At 36.4% G+C, this 23,600-nt stretch overlaps 1 protein-coding gene across 18 annotated transcripts in view; it reads right to left on the bottom strand.

Moving 5' to 3' along the window:
• Window positions 1–23,600, bottom strand: part of SEMA5A (semaphorin 5A) — a 332,072-nt gene that overhangs the window by 50,189 nt on the left and 258,283 nt on the right. For all 18 annotated transcript variants that reach the window (XM_040695738.2, XM_046926696.1, XM_046926710.1 and 15 more), the window contains one exon: window positions 19,359–19,506. In XM_040695738.2, coding sequence (XP_040551672.1) covers window positions 19,359–19,506 — 148 coding nt within the window. The remainder of the gene's footprint in view (window positions 1–19,358; window positions 19,507–23,600) is intronic.

Below are 23,600 nucleotides of genomic sequence, written 5' to 3'. Positions count from 1 at the left end.
AGTATAACAGTTGTCTTGTGAGAGGAAAATGTTATTTTCACAGCAACTGCATCTGAATTTTATTTTATTTTTTTTTTGTGTGTCTTACATTGATACTATCAAGTGGTTTTGAATTTTTGAGGATATGAATACTTCATAATCAATTGTGAGTAACTTTAAATCCCGTCGCATAAAGCTATAGTCTACTATGATGTCACTCTGGTCTAACAATTCCAGCTTTCTGACTAGATTTTTTTTTTTTTTTTTTCCTGCAGGGTTTTTTGTAATATTCAGTCCAGGGACAGAAGTGTTTGACAAAAGTGAAACATCAGATATTGATCACACTCGCTTGAAAAAAAGATTTGAAGAATGTCCCCGAGCAAAAAAACAAGTTCAAAGTACCTTTTAATGAGTATATTATCCTCCTTGTTATCCAATTTTGATATTATCACCAGGAATGCAAGTGCAGGAGAGCACTTCTATCAAGGCATCATTTTAAGTGTTGGTCCAGAATTAACTCTATCATTATAGCATAGAACCTTCTCCCCCTTGTCTGCTTTACATATGCAATAACACTGCCGGAGCAATAAAGTACGAGACTATAAAAACTAAGAAGATTTTGCAGATCAAATTACAAGAAACTCATGTGTAAGTAAGAAAGGCCCAGTGATAAGTCTTGTATTTGCAAAGCATGCATTAATGTCCCTTCACAAAGTTTCTTTACAAGGGCAACGGTACACATTATTTTAAAGTGGGAAAGTTCAGCAATCAACTGAGTGCTCTGGACCTCAGCCTGTCTGTGCCCCCATTCCTAGATTGTAAGGTGGGAACTAAGGAACTTTTCAACTTCATAGGGTATATATTTACTTTAAAAAATTCAGCTCTTCTCCTGAAAGTGTTTCAACTGTCTGATGAAAATTTGGATCCTCTATGCCAGACATAAGCATACAGACATAGAAGTGCTGTCATACAAAAAAAGGAGTTCTTATATCCTAGAAAGTCTTAAAAGATTCGGTAAAGTAAATAAAGATACAAAATATTAAATGATTCTTAAAAATGTTAATTGACGTATCAATGCTTAAATCTTTGCATACATATAGCTTGCTTTCTTATCAGAAAATTAATTAAAAACACTTGCTAATATTGAGTCTAAAAATAAACACTTTTATAAATAAGCAGAAGAAACTTCCACTAACATTTTGTGAAGCACTGCTACCAGTGGGATTTTTTCTTTATTTTTAAGAAGAGGAATTCTCTCTTTCTGAAGGTCACCACAGTGAAATACTTTTCAAGTATGATGACAGATATATTACCATTATCTGAATGTTAATTGAGATAGATAACTTGAAAGGAAAAAAAAATAAAAATCAAAAGTTAAAGCATTGCTACACATGAGATCTCTCATAAAATACTGTATGGTTAAGTTTTCAATCTTCACAGATCACATTTATTCTGTTATTGTCCTTAAAATAAGTATTGGAATGCTTGAGTTTGAAACTTCGGAGAAGAGAGCTACTCAAAAGGATCAGATTTTGTTTCTTAGTATTTGAATACTTTCATAACAGTCTGAGACTGCCGTAAATTGCTCAACCCCACCATCAATGTCGCTGATGAAGATATTAAAGAATATCAGTCCCAGCACCAATCTCCCTGTGAGACAGCACTCATCACTGATCTCCATCCAGACGCTGAGCCACTGACCACCACTCTCTAGGCTCGATCCTGCTGCCAAGTATAGATTAAACTACATTCATCAGATGCTATCATTTGTTTAATCTGCTTTTTCCTTACCAGTACACACTCTCCAGACTTATTTCTGATTTTTGAGTCTTTACAAAATGCAATTTACAAATACATTGAGAATTTTTTCCCTTAAATCTAAATTTTTTCAACAATAATTGAATCTTTGAATGTGTACTGCTTTCACTTAGACACAGTTTAAAGGCAAGAAAATGGGAATATCATGATTCAGAGAGCCAGGAAAATGCTCTTTCAGTAAAACAGGGATTACAGTTTGTTATAATTAGAAAGATTGGCACAGATAGGATGGTGATACAATCAGAAAGATTGGCATAGAAGAGATAGCATTACGAAAGGGAAGGGAAGGTGCTCACCCATCTCCGAAGATCTAGGCTCACAGAAAGAACTCCACAAGAGAGGGCTCTCCAACCAGAGATCCTTCCCCAGTGGCAGTCAGCCCTTAAATGGGGTCTAGGAGAGGTGCAGCCAGGCTCCACCCCTCCCGGTCACACAGGTGAATTGCCTTCACCTGTGCTCCCAGGGCTGACCCAGTCCTTTCCCCAGGTGATCAATCAGTGGTTCAGGCTGTGACTCAACAGTTTCTATACACAGTTAATGTTACTTCGTTGGTGATCTGAAAAGAACAGCATTGTTATTGAACAAGTTTTTTAAAATAAACCTTTATGTTACCTGATGCTATTTTTTTGTTTCTTTGTTTTGGTATAATATGCATGTGCAACCTGGAATGTTGTCAATATGATTCAAAATCCTGCCATGCAAAGTTTTCGATGATAGTTGGACTGTACAGGACTTTCAGTGACTGAGATGCAAGTTTTATTTGCAGTAATTCATAGCAGTCTTTTTTACTTTGCTACTATTGATGAATTAAATGATCCCAAGCTCATGTGATGATTAACACTATTCAAAAATAACAGAAGAACAATACCATGAACTAAGCCACTAACTGATGCAGGTAAAGTCATTCCTTTCATAAATCACTTCTCTACTACAAAACGGCTTTCAAGAATACAAGATGAATGTGCCTACTCTAAGGAAGAGCCTGACTCCAGCATGAGTTATAGGGATATGCTATGCAGTCAAGTTAAAGCTTAAAAATCCTTTTAAACATTCGACAATCAGTTCTGTGGCCTCTCCTTCAGTCTCCTTTACCTCAGGCAGCCATACAGGGAAACCTGGATTAAGCTAATCCCCAGCACACAGGTCTCTCCGTATGGCTCTGCTCTCAGTTCTCCCTGAAAGCTCAAAATATGCACAACTATCAGGTACTTCCTGAGAATATACACATTTAAGAAATATGTATTTTCAAATGTGCATTTAAAACCAAGAACATGTCACAGATTTATCTGCATATATGGATATATAACTTCCCTGTCTAGCTTCAATAGTAACAGAAAGTTGGACTCCACCATTAGATTTGAATTGGAAAGTTTTAGAGATGGTCTTTAAAGGCCTGTCTACTTTTATGAGGTTAAAAAAAAAGTCTTCTGACATAGTATAAACTCTATAGAGTTAAACTTTTAAGGGTTTTCTACCACATCATAACTGTATCACTTCCTCATCTACATTTCAAAATTCACATCCAGAAAACCCTGAAAACTAAGCTTAACTACACTTAAAAACAGCAGACATATGGTTTGTTAACTTTAATTAATGGAATCAAATAAGCATGCATTCATTTATGAAAAAAGGCCTTTCTTCATGAACTTGTATAATCTCTTCACCACTTAAAAAAAAACCAACAAACAAACCACAGAGCACTTAAATTCTTTCCAAGGAAAATGTAGGGAAGGAATCAATTGGAACAGCTTTGTATTCAAAATCATCTGTGAAGCATCAAAGTTATGTTTGTTGGCATCTGTGCTCCAGCTGTGGGGTTTGGAGCTTTTTATTTTTATAATCACGTTCCTTATTCCAACGAGTAAGTGCTTGATTTTATTCATTAACAGAGTTGGAAAGTGAATTCACTGGGGATTCTTCATACTACCACAGCCTTTAACGGTGCTTAACTAAAAGAATATGGCAACTTAAAAGCTTCATGGGACATCTATTTAACTGGATCTTTGTAAGTGAAAATTCTACAGTATGAAGCTGGATTTGAAAAAAAAAAAAAAAAAAAAGATCTTGGTTATACTCATTAAACTGTGTAGAAAGAAAAATATGCCAGTCAACAAACAAAAGCCCCTAACATCCAAATAATAAAAAGGTTATCTGATGATTATGTTAACTACTTCTTTGATTGCTAGGATTCCATTTCCGAGCAAGTCCTTATCTTTACTAAAGAGCAGTCAGAAATACAAAGTCAGAGGCCAAATATCCCCGAAATCAAAGGAAAACTAAGTTGCCTTTTGGATTAGGTCCTGTTTTAGAAGAGACAAAAACACTAAAACACTTTGTGACGCCATTTGGAGTATAATATCATTCTGAAGAATGACAGAAACTAAATGGTTTATTTGCTTCATTGCCTTCAAAGAATATGGGCTCTGAGTCCTTGTGCTTGACCTCTTTTAGCCAGCATAAGCTTATCAGGCCAGAAGTGTGGGTGGAGCTTTTGGTTTTGTGTTTTTTTCAAAGTGTAATATAACTATTGCCCAGTTCAGAGGTTCCAAAACGTGTCCCCACAGGAACATGCTGCCTTTGATGATGTAGATTAGGTTCCTGCTTTAGGTGCCCAAGGTTAAGAAATAGAAATACTGTGAAAAAAAATAACACCACTGTTTTGGACAACTAGTTCTTTCCAGAGAAGCAAACAAACAAAAAAAGATTTTATCCTTGCTGCTTTCTGCTTGAGAAGAGATTCTACTCAAGGGAAAAGTATTAAGGGTCTAGTTCCTGTCTTTTTCTCTGGTGTATAGAACAATTAAGAAGATAGCTGGTTCAGATACCTGAACTAGTGCTACAGAGGTATCACAGGCACTGCATTAAAGCAGAAAGCAAATGTTTGCTGCCTATCAAGAAATCTGAGAAAGCACAAAAAGAAACCAGCAGAGCTAAATAGCAGGGACACAAAGGTCATTAAAAGTATGAAGTCACTCTTCAAAAAGCTTCATTTGTGTACAAATGAAAAATGAATACAGTGAATATTGAACTCTGCATATTGTATGTAAAAACACAATAAGAGATGCCAGAGAAGAGTTTAAGGAGGAACTTGAAAAGTCATAAAAACTAAAATTCAATCCTATTTGAAATACATTATGGACAGAAAGGTTGCTAAAGAATCTACGGGCCCTACATGTTATAAAAGCATACAAAGGGCATATAGAAATGGCAAGATCACAGCAAAGATTATTCATAATTTTTATGTGTTGAAGATGATACAGAATCAACACACACACACATACACACAAAAACAGAACCAAAAACATCACTGAAGAATATAATTAAGGAAACAGTAGTAACTAAACTAGTGGCACAAAGTCTTTTGCTTAGAAGTCCCTTCTAAGCTGAGGCCAGGAAGGTAGTAAATGTGGCATCATTTTTGAAAGACCACAGAAAAGGTCAGGAAAACTGTAAAAGAACAAGCATGACAACTTAATTTGGCAAATTATGGGAAATTATAATATACCATGAAATTAGTGGATGCATGGACAAATACAAAATAGAATTGTTTGAGTTGGAAGGAACCCTTAAAGGTTATCTAGACCAACTCCCCTGCAATGAGCAGAGAAACCTATGGCTAAATCAGGGTGCTCAGAAACCCATCCAGCCTGACCTTGAATGCCTCCAGGGATAGGGCGTTCATCATATCTCTGGGCAACCTGGTCCAGTGCCTCACCACTCTTATTGTAAAAAACAGCTTCCTTATGCCCAATCTGTATCTCCCCTCTTTCAGTTTGGAAACATTAGCCTTGTCCTGTTACCACACACCCTGCTAAAGAGTCTGCCCCCTTCTTTCTTATAGCCCCCCTTTAGATACTGGAAGGCCGCTGTCAGGACTCCCCCGAGCCTTATCTTCTCCAGGCTGAACAGCCCCATCTCTCTCAGCCTGTCATCGTAGGGGAGGTATTCCATCCCTTGGATCATCTACTGGAGAACAAAATGATATGCCCTGCTTTATGTAGAAGGAAGTCATGAACTTATCAATCTCCAAAGGAGTCAATTAATATGGATACAGGAGGTAAGATGATACAGTGCACTGAGATGTCCAGAAGAAATTTCACAATGCTCCTCAAAGCCTCTTAAGGAAACAAAGCAGTCACAAGCTAAGAGAAACTTTATTATCCTTTCATGGATAATAAACTGGTTGAAATATAGGAAAAGGAAGAGAGGAATACATGGTTGGTTTTCCCCAGGGAAGGTGTCTAGTATGGTCTGTGCTGGGACCTGTGTGGTTAAACATATTCAACAGCATGGGAGCACTTTAGTACCTAAAATGCCATCTACTTTCAGGAAAACATTCCAGGGGCTCTCTCCAGGGTATATTGCAGGGGAAAAGGGAAAGTACATAATTAAGAAAGTGCAAATGCTGTATCACGTTGGTAGTGTAGGCAAAATGCAGCTCTAAAAAGTAAATGTGTCAAGAAATTTCCCCCCAGTGCCTATTATCAAACACAAAAGATTAACAATTCATTTTTATCTCTATTCATCTGAGTATTTTTTTTACAAAGTCTTTCTATGACTTTGGCAAAGACAAATACATTTTTTTAAGTCTTGTACTTCTGTGATTTAAATTTTCCTTTCTTCTCCACATTTTGCCCCACTTGCCTCTCACAACACAGGCAATTGTGCTTGTACCAACTATTCTTCCAATAGAACGTAAGGTAACATAATTTATTCTTTTCTTGACATCTTAGGAATACCATGGAAGACAGACGCGACTTTATGTTTTACTACTTCCATTACATCAAATTTTATTAAAACTACGTGGCAAATAAAATACCAGCCTTTCTGGAAAATGAAGGAGATGCAACATTTTCTCTATTAATGACTCTCAAAATTACGTTTGTATGACCTACAGCCATGTTTTTGATGGATTAATTCCTATAATCCATCATCTGTTTTTTTCCTTGCATTCGATGTCTTGCATCATTTTCATACTCTACCACAAATTGCTAATGCTAGATTTTGCTGTATGTCTAATATTCCTGTTAGCCCTCCACTGCAGAAGCATATTATATGCACTGATATTAATTCTTTTCCTAAGTACTTTAAAGCCTCTTTAATAAAATATTCATTCTGCCAACCCATCTCACATAAAGGCTTCAATATGTGAACAGGGATTCTGGATCAGCTTTTCAAGAAGGAATAGGACATAAATTAACTGTTTTTAATAGAGTTTAGTGAATTTGTGAAGAGGGTTATGTGCTCCTACATGAATGAATACGCTATAGTTCTAGTTTTGTGAGCAATATCCTGGAAACTTTGGAAACTTCGGAAACTTCTGACTGAATGTGTTTCATACTTCAATCAGAGTGAATTTTATTTCATATTAAAGAAGGATTATGTTTTTTACGTAGAGAACCAGATACACCCTCTGGACTTCAGCTGGCCTGTGTCATTCAAGGCTGTCAAAAGTCTTAACGGAGTCAGGCAAAGCTGAGAATAGATGTGGGTCTACTGACCAACTGTGAAGTTTTTTTATATAGTTTGTACTGCCTGCTATGGGATCTGAATACAATCACCTATGGGAAATGAAAAATTTCCTATTAAGAAGTACATTCGCACTATTATTACATTACCAGAACAGCATTAGAGCAGAACCACACATCAGATCTCCCATGGTGCACATTTGAGCATTATACAAAGTCCTCACATGCACTAACATACAAATGGCCTTTAATAAACAATCTTAGAATCTGCCACTGCTTTCATAAAATGATCCTCATGTACAAAAAAAATGGGTTATTTGTAAGTAAAAGAGCAATAACACAGAAGAGTCTTGTGATGAGTATGGCAAGGGGGGTTGCACTATGCGATCTTTAAAGGTCCCTGCCAAGCCAAACTAGTTTATGGCTCTGTGCTGGCTGTGCAGCAGTCTTGTGCTTGACCTGACATCCAGCAATCCAGCCTGCACAATGGCCAAAATAGCTGTACTAACATGGGATCTAGGAAGAGATTTAAGTTTTCCTTGTCCTGTTAAACTATGAAGAAAATGAGTGGCTCAAGCTGACACAGCCTGCCTCTCATTAGCTCCTGTGCAGCCTCCAAGCCGGCATGATGTGGAAGAACTACTCAGTCACCTGCACAGCAGAATGGACTGCACAAATTGTAGCCCAGGTTAAGGACCAGGATGAAATTTAGGATCAGTACAGCAGAACTGATCACAATTTAGAGATTAACAGCCAAACCATAACTTGCAAGTTCTCTCATGCATCCTAGAGGCAATCAACAGTGTCATAAACTTGTACTAACTATCTGAAGACCTAGACAACTTTTCATTTTAAATGTTGGTAAGTTGCTAACAGAGCCAACATGTCAACTCTAAGGTTTCTTTTTCATTTTTCCTTATGTAGACTAAGTCAAAATCCAAAGAGGTGAAAGTGAATCAGTCCTTGTTCCGAATCAGATAGTTGAAAAGTAAAGTTACAGTCTGAAAAATAAAGTGCTATTCTTTTCTAAAAAACAAACAAACAAACAAAAAACAACAAAAACAAAAGGCAAACAAGAATTGTATTTTACTGCGTTTTGGGGCTGACCTTCTTCTGGACCACTACCAATCTGCAGAAGAGTTTCACCAATTTCAAAGGAAAGACAGATCAACTTCGTAATCTTCACAGGGCCATAAACACTCCTCTGTTCTCTCATGTTAGAAATCATTGTGAGTAACAAAGTTAAAGATTCTTGCACTATAAACTGAAAGAGCTGTTCTCATGTCTCCAAATTCATTCACCTTTCAGATATTTCAAATGATGTATTAAGTACTGTCTTCTGAAAAAAAAAAATCTGCCCTTGAATCTGAAGGATTAACTTTCTGCTGCACTACTCAGGCATAAAAATATATGCTATGTGATGCTGCTTGCAGTACCATTATGGGTACTGCTCGTGAGATTGTGAAACTATATCCTTCCCCCTAAGCTGTACAGACAAATCACTATATATACTCGTAGAAGAGCTCAGTGTCTATATGAACTTAGATTTTCCGACATGAAGGATACAATCTAAATACAATTTAGGCATTTGGGCCTAAATATATTGTTTCAGTATGCTACAGTAGATTCAGAGTCACAACATTCTGAAGATACAAAAAAAGTTATGAATAGGCACAATGAATATTTTTGCTTTTTTCTAAGGTTAGTGAGTATGTTTGTTCAGGATGAATATCATAGGCTTTGAATAACTTAATACCTTGCATGTGCTTGCTATAGTGTTAGCACAAAAAACTTCTAAGCTAACAACTGAACATGGAAGGGACAAGGGAATAAACCCAAGAAAAAAAAAATACAGGTACTTATTATTAACTCCATCAGTAAATATTCCCAGTATTATATAATATGATGCCTCAATCTGATATGATCTGGGTCAGAATATAGCTATCTGGCACTATTCGCATTGAAAAGCAAAATTCTACCACATCTTAATAATTAAAAAAATAAAAAATAAAAAAATACTATAATGTTCTGAGAGTAAGTGAAAACAAAAGCTGGCATAGAAATGTCATGAGTTTGGATAGAGATCAAATTAATTACAATCTGATGGATAAGGACCACTGTCAATTATCTCAGCTAACAAATCAATTGTACACCTTCAACAGCAGTTGCAGCGGTGTAACTACAATGGCAACAACACATCTTACTTATGCAGGCTTCCCCCATCCCTTAATTTATTAAAGTCAATCTGAAGGACTGTGAAATAAAATACTGCATTGTATTAACCAACCACTGGGTCAATATGTGAATGCACTTTTTGGTGTATTAACCAAGTTCACACAGTAACATTTTAACTACAGGAGGCTAGGGCTAAAAGAAGCAAAATAAATCAAAGGAATATTTTTTTTATACACCTTCTCAATACTCACTTAAAAAGGAGAACACTGGAAATGCCATTCTTGATCAGACATGTTGTTTCTGCTGTCAAAAGACAGCACAGAAGTGGAATGCTCAAAGCAAAGCTCAGTTGAACTCTTCATATGCAGAAAAAGATTTAAAATTTTAAAATGTGATTTAATATGCTACCTATTTTTTTTTTAATCTACTGTAAATCTAGTTCATCCTGATATCACGCCCACTGTTGTTTAGGGTTTTTCGATTCTTAAGATTTAAGCCTCAAAAATTTCTTGTAACAAGTTGTATCATGTAACAATGCCCTAAATGGAAATTAATGCCCCTAGCTGGCTTCATATTTCCTTAAAATTAATCATATTACAGTATAGAAATCCCAGTATTTGCTCTCCAGACTTGCTATTACTTTACATATGAGTACTTCAAACATGAGAACCCTGTACATTCTAATTTATCAGAACCCCAGCCTTTGGCTTGCTCTGGGATATTTTCTAGGGCCAAGACCACTTCTACCACTTCCCCTTAAGAAACATAAGTGTGGCTACAGAACACATTTATAGAACAGCTCTATTGAACGTCCAATACCATTTTTAAATGGATGTGTCATGAACTCCTTTTTTGATTTCAACTGCACAATGACCTAAGGTTGTTGCTGAGCTACTTGGAGTAAAACAAAGGTTTTTGAATGCCTACAAAGACATAGCTTTGTGGTAGAGGAGACTTCTGAAATCTGTGAATGAAGTCATAACATGATCCAATGACTTCAGTCTTTGATCCAAAGGAGTCAGATACATTCAACTTCAAAATAAGCTTTACTATGAAGACAAGTTAACAGCAGGGATGGAGAATGACTTGCAATGTGATTTCAACTACCTTCAGTCTGAACAGTTACAGTCTTCCATTCCAGGATTAGTTTATGGGAATATTTAGACTACTTTTTTTTGTCTATTGGAAATACCTTGCTAAAGCTTCCTAACTGCTGAAATCAAATCTGTATTTTTCATAGCCACATATTTTTTCTGGCTTTTAGTATTATAAACATCTCGTGCACCAGGGTTATTCTCCTGGCTTGTTCTTCACTATATTTCAAGGTGAGAGCAGGAGTTTTGTTTAAACTCCATGATTCAGAATTATGATACAGCTCATTTCTCTACTCTTAGTTCAGCCCTCAGAGATATCTAGTGACTCCAGTGTAACATACAAATCCACCTTTGTGCTGATGATGCCTTCCAACTTCAGGACACCAGCAAACATAATACAAATTTATCTGCCAATATTACTAAGAAAACAAATCATTCAAACCTGTCCCAGGTTTGTTCCTTTAGGAGATACACAGTAATCTCTAGTTAATCTGACATTTCTTCTGCCATGACAACCCAGTCCTATGTCCAGCTGGATACACCTCTTAGCTTCTACACCTTCTTGCTAGTAGTATATCACTTCAGTGATCATCCTTTTTTGTAACACAACAAATCTAAAACCATATATATTGTAGCTGATGCATATTGACTGTAAAAAACAACAACAAAAAAACAAACACAACAAAACAGTTATCCTCTTGGAGAATAATGTTAGGAAAACATGAAGTGTTCTACTGTAGTAATATTGTAAGGAATTGATCTCCGCTTTCCATTCTACATCTTAATTCTTTTATACTCTGAAGTTATTTGGCAATTTGAAAACCACAGATCAAGTGAAACAGCCTCTCTCTACCTGCAAAACCATTTTCTTTTTCCTGAATGTAGATACATTTTTCTATGGGGTTTGTTATCTTTTTCTTTCTTAAACAAGCAAACAAATAGAATTAAAAACAAACAAACAAACAAATAAACATATTAAATACAGCTCTAGTACTTCCAGTACTCCAGGATGGGGATAATTTTGTTCCTCCTTCTTCACTGCAAATAACACGACATAGAAATCTATATTGCATTACATTTACTACATATAAATTGCTGCATTTCTACAGCACAGTAATTACTATGATTGATTGTAATATTTTGAATTTTATCCAGGTGCTTATAGGGGTCAAGAAGGGCTATTCTGTGTGACCACACTGTCTGCATAGCTTTTATCACATCATTACTGTCTCTGTGGCACTTGATACTGATTGCAAGTGAAGAAAGGACCCTTAGTGGAGTTAAGGCAGTACTTTGACATAGCACAGAAAATACCAGATGTGCTACCGGATTGCTATCTGGTGTGTACTGCTCTTGTGACTCCTAGATGGAGGACAAGAAGAAACTTTTTCCTTGCAGACATTGGTAGAAACACAGTCACACCTGTTGTTCTTTTTTGGTCTTAAATTTCCTCAAAATTAATTTAAGTTGCCACATATCTTCCCTGTTCCCTGAGACTTTTGACATCTATTTATTTATTTATTTATTTATTTAACAGCTCTCCCTGTTATGTCAGTTTTAATTTCATGGAAATACTTTCTACGTATCAAAGGAAACTACAGTACACATGCTTAGTAAGTAGTTCCATAAGCACTGGAACTAATGACACTTGATTTCCTACAAGTTTACCTTTCAAGACTTGGAAACTTTTCCTTGAGAGCCTCATTTCCTCTCCCCACATCTCCTGCCATTACGATTTACTGGTCCTACGGCTGAAACTAAGAGACATGCAGTGACTAACATGCACACTCACTGACTATCACATGATGCAATGTGGAACAAATATGGGACTCAGTGGTAGCCCTGCCTCTGAAGGTGGGAATGAACTTAAATTTTTGTCCTATGATGAATATTTTTCATGCAACTTGTTGCAATTTCATATTGTAACATAGGACGGCCCTCCAAATCAAACAGTTCCTTATTTATGGATAGAGGAGTTCTCACTGAACAGACTGCGATATGATCTTGTAAGCCTCATTACTTGATGAAACTAAGCTAAAACCATGTCACCTACTTTTTGTTTTGAGTTTTAGCCTGTAATGACAGAGTTATGGGACACTTCCCAGAGATAACTGAATGTTTGTAGATCTGTAGTAATGAAAAATCTCAGGCTGGATGAAGCATGAGTCACCAGAAATTATCCTCAAGCTTCAGAATTACTCATTAATTCATTCTATCATTAGTGCAGCACAAAACCTCAGCACCTGCTGTCCATTATTCCTTAATAACTGTATTTTTCTTTCCCATTCATATTCACAAATGATCTGAGCTAAGGGGGAAACTGAAGTTTACATCTTGTAATGCTGAGCCTTTGGGGAGTTGTGCAGAGATTGAAGGAGTTTTCAAACTCTTTTTCCTTGTGTGGCTATCAGACACAGTAATGATCACAATTCAAACAGAGCCTCTAATAGCCAGGTGCAATGCATTACATCTAAGTTACAATAACAAGGACTATACCTTCAGCATGGGAGCTGCCAAAGAAAAGATAGCAATAATTATTACAGGAAACAAGCTTTTAGGAAACAGCATGGGAAATTCTGAATGTACTAAATAAGGTCTCCTTTCACTGATCAATAAGATTCCTTATGTGGATGAAAACACCTAGCTATTACCTGACCTTGAGGAATGCGCAGACCATTTCCTACATTCAAAGCCTTGAGAAGGCTTACGCACAGTTACAATATGATTTGTTTCATATGGTACTTTAAATGAGACTTGGCCTTCTGAATCCAACACACATCATCTATATCACAGACACTAATTGGTTTAAGGGCAAAACTCTTGAATGTGAGAACGCTCATACAGGACAACAGATCCAACTAGGTTTGAAAAAGAAATTTGAAATCAATTAGAATTGTTCCATAAAAGAAAATATCACATGTAAGTGAGAAGTCTCTGAAAGGCTTTGTTATAGATTAAGGACAGAACTGCAGTCATTGCCAATCGTCATAGGTTGTACCAAACTGGATGCATTGAGTTCGTACGGAGTTAAATGGAGTTTTGACAGTTTTTCAGACATGAAGATTTATTTTTCAGCTTTAAATAACTTCTAAATAACTTCTAAATAACTTCTAAAGTTACGTGTTTCTCAAAAAGGAGATGCTTTATGCTGCTTTATTTTAAGCAAGAAAGTAAACAATGTGCATTTTAGCCTCATCAAAGTTAAATAAACAGCAACATGACTGTTGGAAATGCAGTTAATGACTACCTTGAATACTTCACCTTTGGGTATTTGTAGGTTGCTCGGAAACTATTGCCTCCTATTTATTTCCTTGGAAACTACAACAGATAAAAAGAACACAATGGCACAATTTGACAGAGGAAATTCTCAGCTACAAAACAACTGTTTTTCAGAAGTCACCACCATTACCTATGCATTTTTGCCGGCCATGAACAAGAGCCTGCATGCTGTACTCACAAAAATCTGCACCAGGGGAGGTGACCAGCAGTCTCTGTCACCACTGTGAAATGCATCATCCACCACCTCACCATGCTCACACTAGTCTCCAGAAACGTTCATCAAGCATCAGTGAATGTCAGTGGGTGCACACCTTCATGCAAAATGCCGTTTTGTCAGACTGTCCCTCTGGTGCCATCCATTATATGGCAACAGAATAGAACGGAATATTGCCAGGAATATTCAACCTCTACTGCCATGCCACCAACATCTGTTTCTGACTTCTTGGGTCAACATCATAAAATAGGAGGCATTACTTTCAGAGCAGCCCTTGTGTTTACACATCTTTTCATCAGTTTATATTTACTTTGAATATGCATGGCTGATAATTCTCTTAACTGACATAGTTGGGCACCACAACTACCACTATCCAATGTGTCCGTGTTTTCCAAACCTATTTCTTGTGATTTTGGTGTTTTGTTTTTCCCCCTTTTAATTACTTGACACTGCTTATAATTGCAACCGTACTTACATCATCAGAAGAAAGTAAGTTGTACTTTGCTAAACATTTAAAACATACAAGAAGCAGCTAATGCTCATTGAAGTTTACGTAATAGACAGAAAAGAAATGAGCACGAAATAGTTAAATGCCATAGAAAAAGAACAATTTTTGTGCTTCACGCTTGTAAGAGTGTATTTTCTGGTTTTGCAATTGATTATGAATTATTTGTCTTAAGTCTGAGAGGTCAAAGAAAAACTTAAAGAAGAACCATTAAAAAGCATAATAAAAAACTTGCCAGTTTTTGCAAGACTGTGTATTTGAAGTGTGTTTTGGGACACAGAAAATATTTTAAAGGCAGTTTGGTGCCCTTTCTGATGGACAAAGTACTTCTGAAAACGTTCCATCTTCAAATTCTCTTTAAAAACTTAATGAAAGAAAACATTTCTGACATTTGCTTTTCCAAGACATCTTTTTTCTTCTTGTGTCATAACTGGAACTTTAGAATAGAGAGTTTTTCTTCCCCAAGTTTTGTTTTCAGCACTTCTGGAACATTAAAATAATAACAAAAAAGATATGAATGCAACACTAGCAACTATGTCTAAGAAATAAACAAAATTTTATCATTCCTTTATTTCACAGAAACATCTAAAATGCTTTGTTTGGCTGTATGGAAAGCATATACTCTCTACCAGACTTCCTTTGTAACAATAAAATTAATGTATACGTTAGTATAACTGAAATAACAAATACACATAATATATGTCACCCAAGTTGAGCCTCAGATTAGATTTCTTATTCTAATATTTCTCAAAGCATGTTATTTTTAATACTGACCTGGGGCAAATTCAAGTGAGATTATACTTCTCTCAGGGGAAAAGAAGCTCTTTCTGAAACAAATGTACAATTTACCCAAGTATGCCGTAAAATCTGAAGAGATTTGTCCTCTGAGTCGCATTAACTCAGTCCACAGAATTCCACGGTGGTTTCTCTAGCACATGTATCACCTGAATACATTAGAGTAATACTTGTTTTGTCATTTACTTTATTTTCCTATTACCTGATTTTGGCTGCTCTTAAATTTAACTGTGACAGCCCTTTCTCTTAGACAATTTCCAACATTTTGTACTGACTTTGATTAACATAAAAATCTTGATGCGATCTTTATGGCTCCAGATTTTGATTTCAAGCTTCATCTTTTCGACCTTTAGGATTCTCTGTGGTCTTGTTCTCTTATACTATAAAAATTTACGGTCCGCTATATTCAGTGTAAATGCTTTTGATCCTGAGTCTCTGGTCAGCTATTTTCATGTACTAAGTAAATGCCAGTGAGAGATGCATCTTTAAAATATCATCATGTTTTTCTGCTGTTGGATTATTTGTACACATCAAAAAGTTCATGATTATTTTATAAGATGCTAAGTTTGCAATAGCTGCAAGGAACTCTATCAAGTTCTAACAAAAGATATCCAATTGTCTTGGTTCATTTCTGCTATAAGAGATAAAGCCAAGGAACCAGCTGATGAGAAACATGCATAAAGCAAAACACAAGCTATAGCCACCTGCTGTGCTATTACAGGCTAACAGTAATACAACAAAGCTGAAAGGGAGGAAAATGCTGAGTAAAAATTATGTAGTAGAAATCTGTGGACGCAGACAGTAGCCATGGATATGGTAAAAGCAGCAAAATGAGAACAGCTAAAAAGATTAGGGCTGGCTGTACTGCAGATGCACAGACTGGTCTCACATTGGAAAACAGAAGATGTACTCCCGCAACATAAAATCTGGTCTCCCGATACTGCTGGCAAACAAGCTGTAGGCTTTCTTTCTTAAGGAAACAGTATTTCCTTTTGACTCCCACTCTGCCATTGAAAAACTATTCTAAAAACAAAGAATCATCATAGTTGAGTCCCAAGACAGCATTTAGTCCTCCCTAAACCTCTGATGCATCATAAATTTCTTTTCATTTCAAGATGAAATGAAATCTAATGTTGTTATTATCACCTTAAATGATATGCTTTCATCTGTCTACATGCTTCTTTCCTGCTTTTTATGAATATGAGTCTTGACTATACAGACAGTAGGCTCTGAGCAATACAGCTGGAGAAGATCTATGACAACTCATGCTATTTGAGAATTCATCTTTACTGAAAGCAAATAAGAAACCTGGAGTGCTTTCTTATATATTAAAGCTATAATCTCATCATTGGAAAACAAAAACAAAAACAAAAACAAACAAACAAAAAAACCCAGAACTATGTATTTTAAGTCCTTGGTTCTATTTTCAGATATGCCTGTAATTCACTCGGTGAAATCCTGACTCATAGCATCTTTTATCATAGAATCATAGAATAGCCTGGGACCACAACGATAATCTAGTTTCAACTCCCCTGCTGTGTGCAGGGTTGCCAACCACTAGACCAGGCTGCCCAGCGCCACATCCAGCCTGGCCTTGAATGTCTCCAGGGATGGGGCATCCACAACCTCCTTGGGCAACTTATTCCAGTGTGTCACCACCCTCTTTTACTCCAGATCTGATAGACATCTAGTAAGCAGTGTACAATACTAGTACCACTTTCACTGTAGCCTTATTACATCTATTAATGATGTGAAATTGGTAGTAAGAGGGCAAGATAATTTCTTCTTTATTAACTATGGTAAAAATCCATAATTTTATTTCTTTCAGAGGGCACATACCATTACCGAAACAAAATGATTGACGTAGAAGAAACTGATGAATAAATAGGTTTTAATTTTACTGCTCCTATTTCATTAGAATTGTATTAATATGAATATTTGATTAATCCAACAATTACAAAAGGTCATAAAAAATATTTCAGATTGCTTTTTCCTACATTAATGAAAAAAATCAACCTCTTTGGAATAATAAAGAAATAATGAAGTGGTTCTCAAGATACACCTATCCACAAAGTCCTACAACGGCTACAAAACTTTTGACTCAAGACAGCTTTACTTCCAAGTTCAAATTCACTGAGTCTTAAACAAAAGACAGATTTTACAAGAAGAATCTTGCCTCACAAGAACACCAGGGCCTATAAAGGGTTTCTACTTCAGGTTGGTTTCCATTGGTACCTAAGTAGTAGGGAATGCTTTCCTGAACAACCGAACATCCACAGATGCACTGGTAACTGTTTTGTTACATCAAAGACATAAACTATTAATCCTAGTAACAATAATCTCAGATCAGTCATAATTACAAAATTTTTACAAGATTTTCTGTTTTCTTTGTGCAACTTCAGAAGAAAATCAGTAACATATTTTTCATTACAGTCCATGAGAAAATTGCATGCAGAACAAAATAATTCTTTCTTGCATGAGGACTAAGATGGGATAAACAGGGATGACTGAGACAGAAAATTTTCAAACTGTGTTCTTTTCTTTGTTATCCATGAAGGTTTAGCAACAGATCTAATCCATATGTTTGATCTGTTTGTGTAACATCAGGGGGAGACAAATATTTTTTGAAAAATTTATATAAGTTATTAGGTCAATTCATATTGTTTAGCTAAAATACATGAGCAAACCTGCTGAATGTTTTCAATCTACTGAAAATTCAATTTTAACACCAGGATGAATATTAAAAACAGAACAAACTGTGGGAAAATACACACAAAAAAACTTTAAATTAAGAAAGGTTTAATACTGAATTACTGCCAGACTAACAAATAGTCCATGACAAACCTCAGAATTAATTGACTCTTTGAAATTAAAGCATGTAAAAATTGGTTTAATATATGGAAAAAAAAAATCTTTCTTTTGCGTATTTAGATTTCTGGAACAAAGTTCAGTACATATTTCTCAGCGTGCAACACTAGGTCTGGCCACTAAACGCTACATGGCTAAAACAGAACTGCCAGCTTTCCTCTGAGTTGTGCTTGTTTTCAGTCACTGGGGAGATTAACAATACCTTCTGTCATTCAGCAGCAGAATCTATCTTCTTCAGTTTCAACCACTTCAAATTTTCATTCAGGTTATGCTTTCTACATATTCCCTTTAGTGACAATCCATTATTGAAATTCAATTTAGATGCAACATGAAATAGCACCACAAGGTTCATCTTCTGATATTCAGCCACACATGCTAAGATTTTCCTTCAGCTTCTAATGGTCTAGCAACAAAATCCCTTCCTTTAGTTTTGACAGTATTATCCATTCAGCAATATTCACACCAAGGTTATACTCCAGCTATACTGCAGTGAACATGTCACCCTGCTCGCTGTGTATTGATGCTGGGTTTCCCTTATCCATGCTCTGCTACATACCATCTCATCATCTTCAAGAAAGCAGTGCTCATTTCATGAAATGTAACACCTATGCTTGTTCAGAAAGAAGAAGAAAACCCTATACACTCTTCCATATGTTTGTCTTCATAAATGGGTCATCCACAATGTATTTCTGTTCATTCATAATTGTCCCACAGTAGCCTTGAAACTTGGCAGCTGTTAGGCTACTGTCATGCTAAGATCACTGTCACTACTCAAGTTTACTTCAGCACTTGCTGGTGGTTTCATGTAATTTGTATTCATTTCCTGTCTTATTACTTTAGATTTTAAGCTTATCCCTTCTGTACTGCACAGGACCTGAGACACCAGAGTCTTGGGTTCATAGCAAGAGTTCCTATATACTCCGGTGATAAAAATAAAAAATGCTATAAACCTGCCAAGGACACATCCCTTATCTGCACCAATCTTGCCTCAGGAAACCCATATTCTAGATGATCTTGTATAAAAATTGAATGATATATATTTCTCTGATAAATTTCAAAACATTTGAGCAACACAGAGACAAATACATTGTAGTGACTCACGTTAGAGCTACAGCGTATGGGCACGCACATATCTGCTGAAGGCCAAGTTGGGAATTACTTACCACGCTGCAGCCAGGACAGTCAGGACCATTTTCACATGTCCTACGCCGAGCCTGAATCCCTCCTCCACACTGAGCCGTGCAGCGTTCCCATGGACCCCAGCTTGTCCAAAACACATGTGGGGGGCACAACAAATGCTCATTGCAGTATCTGTGAGAAGAGGCAAACAAGGAGGCAAAGAATCTACTTAGTATCAAGACAACACCTTCCCCAAATTGCTCATTTGATTATTCAGATAGATGTTTTTACTAGGAAATATTTTATATAATGGGTCCCTTTCTATTCATGAAACGTTGAGCTAACAATTGTCACACTGCACAGAGTTTAAACATTTGCTGAAGCGTTTGTTTACTTTATTCAGCACCTTTATGCAATCTGTGTGAAACAACCATGCCACTGCACTCTGAGCACATAAGCAATGTTGGCAACTACTTTAATAATAACATTTGAGGCCCTGTGTCCAGAGAAGTGAGTCAACTAAATGAAAGGCAACCATTTACACAGGAAGTATTTTATCTTACCTAGACAAGCACTGATTAGGACTCATCTCTCTCCTCTTCAGAGAGCTAAACTTCCTTTTGTTTTCTACAGTGTCTCTGCTTTTACAGGCAAAATAAAATCTGAAACGCTGACTCTAGGCATACAGAACTGTGCTGTTTTGATAGTGTTATTGCTTTAGCTTTTAAAGGCTGTTTTTAGCTATTATGATCTTTGAAGGATTTTCCAGTGGGCTGCAAACTGATTTAGAGAGATAGCAGATCTTCAAGAGAAGCAGGAACATTTAACTATGCAGCTTTGTTACTATAACTAGACATTCAGATAATAGCAACTATCTCAAGTTCTAGTGATTTGAAAAAAAAAAAAACAAAAAAAAACCCTAAAATTCTGTTTTTTTTTTCCTTTCTTTTTTTTTTCTTTTCTTTTTTAAACTCTAGCTGTAGCATGTGCTGCTTGGTAAAGACTCTCTGTATATGACCAAAGGATTTGGGTGACCAGAAAGCATGAGTATGGTTCTAACAGGGGCCAAGGTCATAGAATCATAGAATCATCAGTGTTGGAAAAGACCTCCAAGATCATCAAGTCCAAATTTCAGGTTTTATCTGAAACGAAGCGAAGCCTTGACAGTATTCAGAAAACAGCTGATCCCCAAAGCGTTCAAGCCTTGTGGATGCCACTGCATCTCTCTTGTTGCTACTACTTCTGATCCTCTTGAATGAACAAATCCATCTGCTATGATATATCCTCATTTCTTAAACCAGCTATTCAGTATGTACTGTTTTCTTGCCTTTCATCATTTTGCTCTCTCCTGCCATGAAAACTGTACTTAATACTTCAGTAATTCACTTTCTACGCAAAGGGAAACAATGACAGCATAAACTGTTGTCATTTTCCACAATAACTATAGCAACAATTTTTTTGTAGAAAGCCCTAAGATCCTCAAGCTCTAACTCTCCGTTGCCAAAGAATTTGCATATTCAGAATTCTGTAGGAAAAAAATAAAACAACAAAACAAAACAAAAACCCTGTTGTCTATTATATATATACATATACATACACACACACACACACACACACACAGACCAGTAGGTTTATCACAAATGCTGGATTCTATCACTCAAGATTTGTCTGTAGTTCTGAGAAACTCCACTAAAATTTAAAAGGTTGGGAACGGGGTAAATGGGGTACTGACGTTTAGTTTTGTCTTTCTATATTATTAAATAAACTATTAACAGTTTGTATTGACCTTGTCCGTTCTTCTCCAGTACACTGAGGAAAACCAAAAAAGCCTCAATGTTTATGAATCTGCTATCTCAGAATTCCTCTGTGTATGATTTGGGTAAATGTTTTTTCAATCTTTGTTGTGCATAAACTATCTTTTCTCTCTTTTTCTCCTGTATGTTCATTATTTGCAATTTACAGTTCACATTGTGCTAGTCATTCTTAAAGATGCGATGAATGTTCTGTGACTGGATATTCCACCCCCAGAACTCAAATAGCTGCACATATATCATAACGTGCACCCGTTTGTGGGAATATTTGTGATAGCTCATCTCTCATTCATTTGTTGAGAATGTGTACTCAATGAAATATACATGCAACATCACCATTTATTCATTCAAATGAGTACATATTTTGCATAATTTAATTAGTTTTTAATGGAGATGTGTTAAATTAATTTGGGATACACAAACGGGATTAAGCAAGTCTGCCATGAAATGCACAATTACTGATATTCAGTTGCCCAAAAATTGAAACTAAGGGTGGGATTCATCTCACCATAAAATAGACACATGCTATGTAGCTCTCTAGAAATGAAGTAGCAATTATTTTAAAAGTAGTAATCATTTTAAAAACATGATTTATGGCACTGTAATGTAAAGGTCACAGAAATACAGTACTCAGTGTATTGATTTCTCTCCATTAACTATAATGGCTATGTGGGAGATGAATATCTATGCTTCCACACAGTCAATGGAAATTTTGTTGATACAAACTACAGAGCTAGAATGATTCATTTGATCAAATTCAGGAATATAAACTAGAATGAAACAAATTACTCTGTTCTCCACTGCTCGTACTGACTAGATTTCAACAGGCCATAGTTGAAGTTCAGCATAAACACACTGAGGGCACTTGAAGTCGGGTATGACAAATCTCACTTAGATGAGATTCCTGACACTATACAGTGACTCCTGTAATGCCATTGTTCTGTATCACCTGCTCTCAAATGGAAGACAGAAATAAAGTCTAACAAATGACACAGTAAGCAGCTCAAAGGCTGGAAGCTCTGCTAACCAAAGCTACTTAAATATGCAGTTGAAACTACAAAATGAAACTGAAAAAAGCCCTAATGTGCCCATGCAACCACTTAACTTCAGTTCATGGAAAAGAAATAAAATCAACAGAATTGATTGCTAATTTTACATTTTCTCAGAAAAGGAAAAAAAAACAACAAAAAAACACAACAAGCAAACGATGAAACCACAGTGTACAAGTTGAATTTACTTTCCTTTTAGCCAGCCAACCTCTAAAAATATCAGGTATGTTTTCAAAATTAGAGACAAACCTGCAACTGATCTTTAAGCACTATCCTACAACAAGAAGCTTTGAGCCAAGCTTCATTATATTTCTTATTGGCTGCATTTCAAGTCACTCAGTGACCCTTTTTCCCTTTTGCTCTTTCTTCCCCTCTTAATTTTGTTCTCAGGACCCACAGAGCTAACATTTTACAGTAATTCAACAAAAGATCTGTGAAACCACTGCCCTCTCCCCTAATCCCATCTGTAACTGCAACAAGGTCAGAAGGAAGAGCAGCCTAGAGAAATGTGAGTTTTGTACAGTGACCTTTCCCATTTTCTCTTAGGGTGAATCCAAGTCTAAATTTCCTAGTAAAGGAATTGTCATAATGGGGGAAAGAAGAGCATCCCCTGTCTAGATATGTCCAGAACGGTTAGGTCCTAGAATAACTTGTGATTTTTACTCCAGATAATTCTTGTACAATTGGAATTTATTTCAATGTTTTGTTTCAGTGTTACAAAAAAGTCAAATTACTTCAGTGTTGCCATGCATCGCTGACTAAAACAGGTAACTACACAATAGTTATGTGTTTTTTTTATTCAACAAAGAGATTCTAATTAGACATACAATTCTTAATTTTGAACAGTATCATGCTATCACGTATTTAAGAAAAACAAACTAATCATAATCATTGTCACACGCAATACTGTTACATGGTGGGTACTCCCAGCTGACTTAATGGGAAGTAGGGACTGTGCTGAAATTGATGCGAATGCTTTAATTGAAGGCAGACATATGACACATGCACGTGCCTTTCTGGAAGGAGATTGCTGAATCAACAGAAATCCCCTCCCAGGAGTCTGCTGAGGGTGGTGGGGGTTGAGGCATGTGCTCTCAGGGAATTCTATGGAGGAGGAGTGAACAGAGAAACTGAAAAGCATGGGAGCACACACTTCCCAGCAGGAAGGGCAACCATGGGGGAAGTGGAAAGCCCAAGGCCTCTTGCGTTTGATCTACCCTGCTAAAGGAGATCAAGCTTGTTTGTACTGCTGTACAGAAATACGTAGAACTATAGTCAAGAACCACTTGACACTGAGTTATTCCTCCTGCTCCTGAAAACAAGTCTGAGAGATCTGACTATTGGCTGAGGACTGCGTTCAAAGAAAAAGGTGACTGGTTCTAATCTTGCACATAAGAAAATTGCATTTTCAAATGTTTACTCCTTA

This window comes from Gallus gallus, chromosome 2 (assembly GCF_016699485.2).
Source record: "Gallus gallus isolate bGalGal1 chromosome 2, bGalGal1.mat.broiler.GRCg7b, whole genome shotgun sequence".
Taxonomy (NCBI): domain Eukaryota; kingdom Metazoa; phylum Chordata; class Aves; order Galliformes; family Phasianidae; genus Gallus; species Gallus gallus.
The sequence above is the reverse complement of the archived record's forward strand: the minus strand, read 5'-3'. Positions and strand labels throughout refer to the sequence as shown.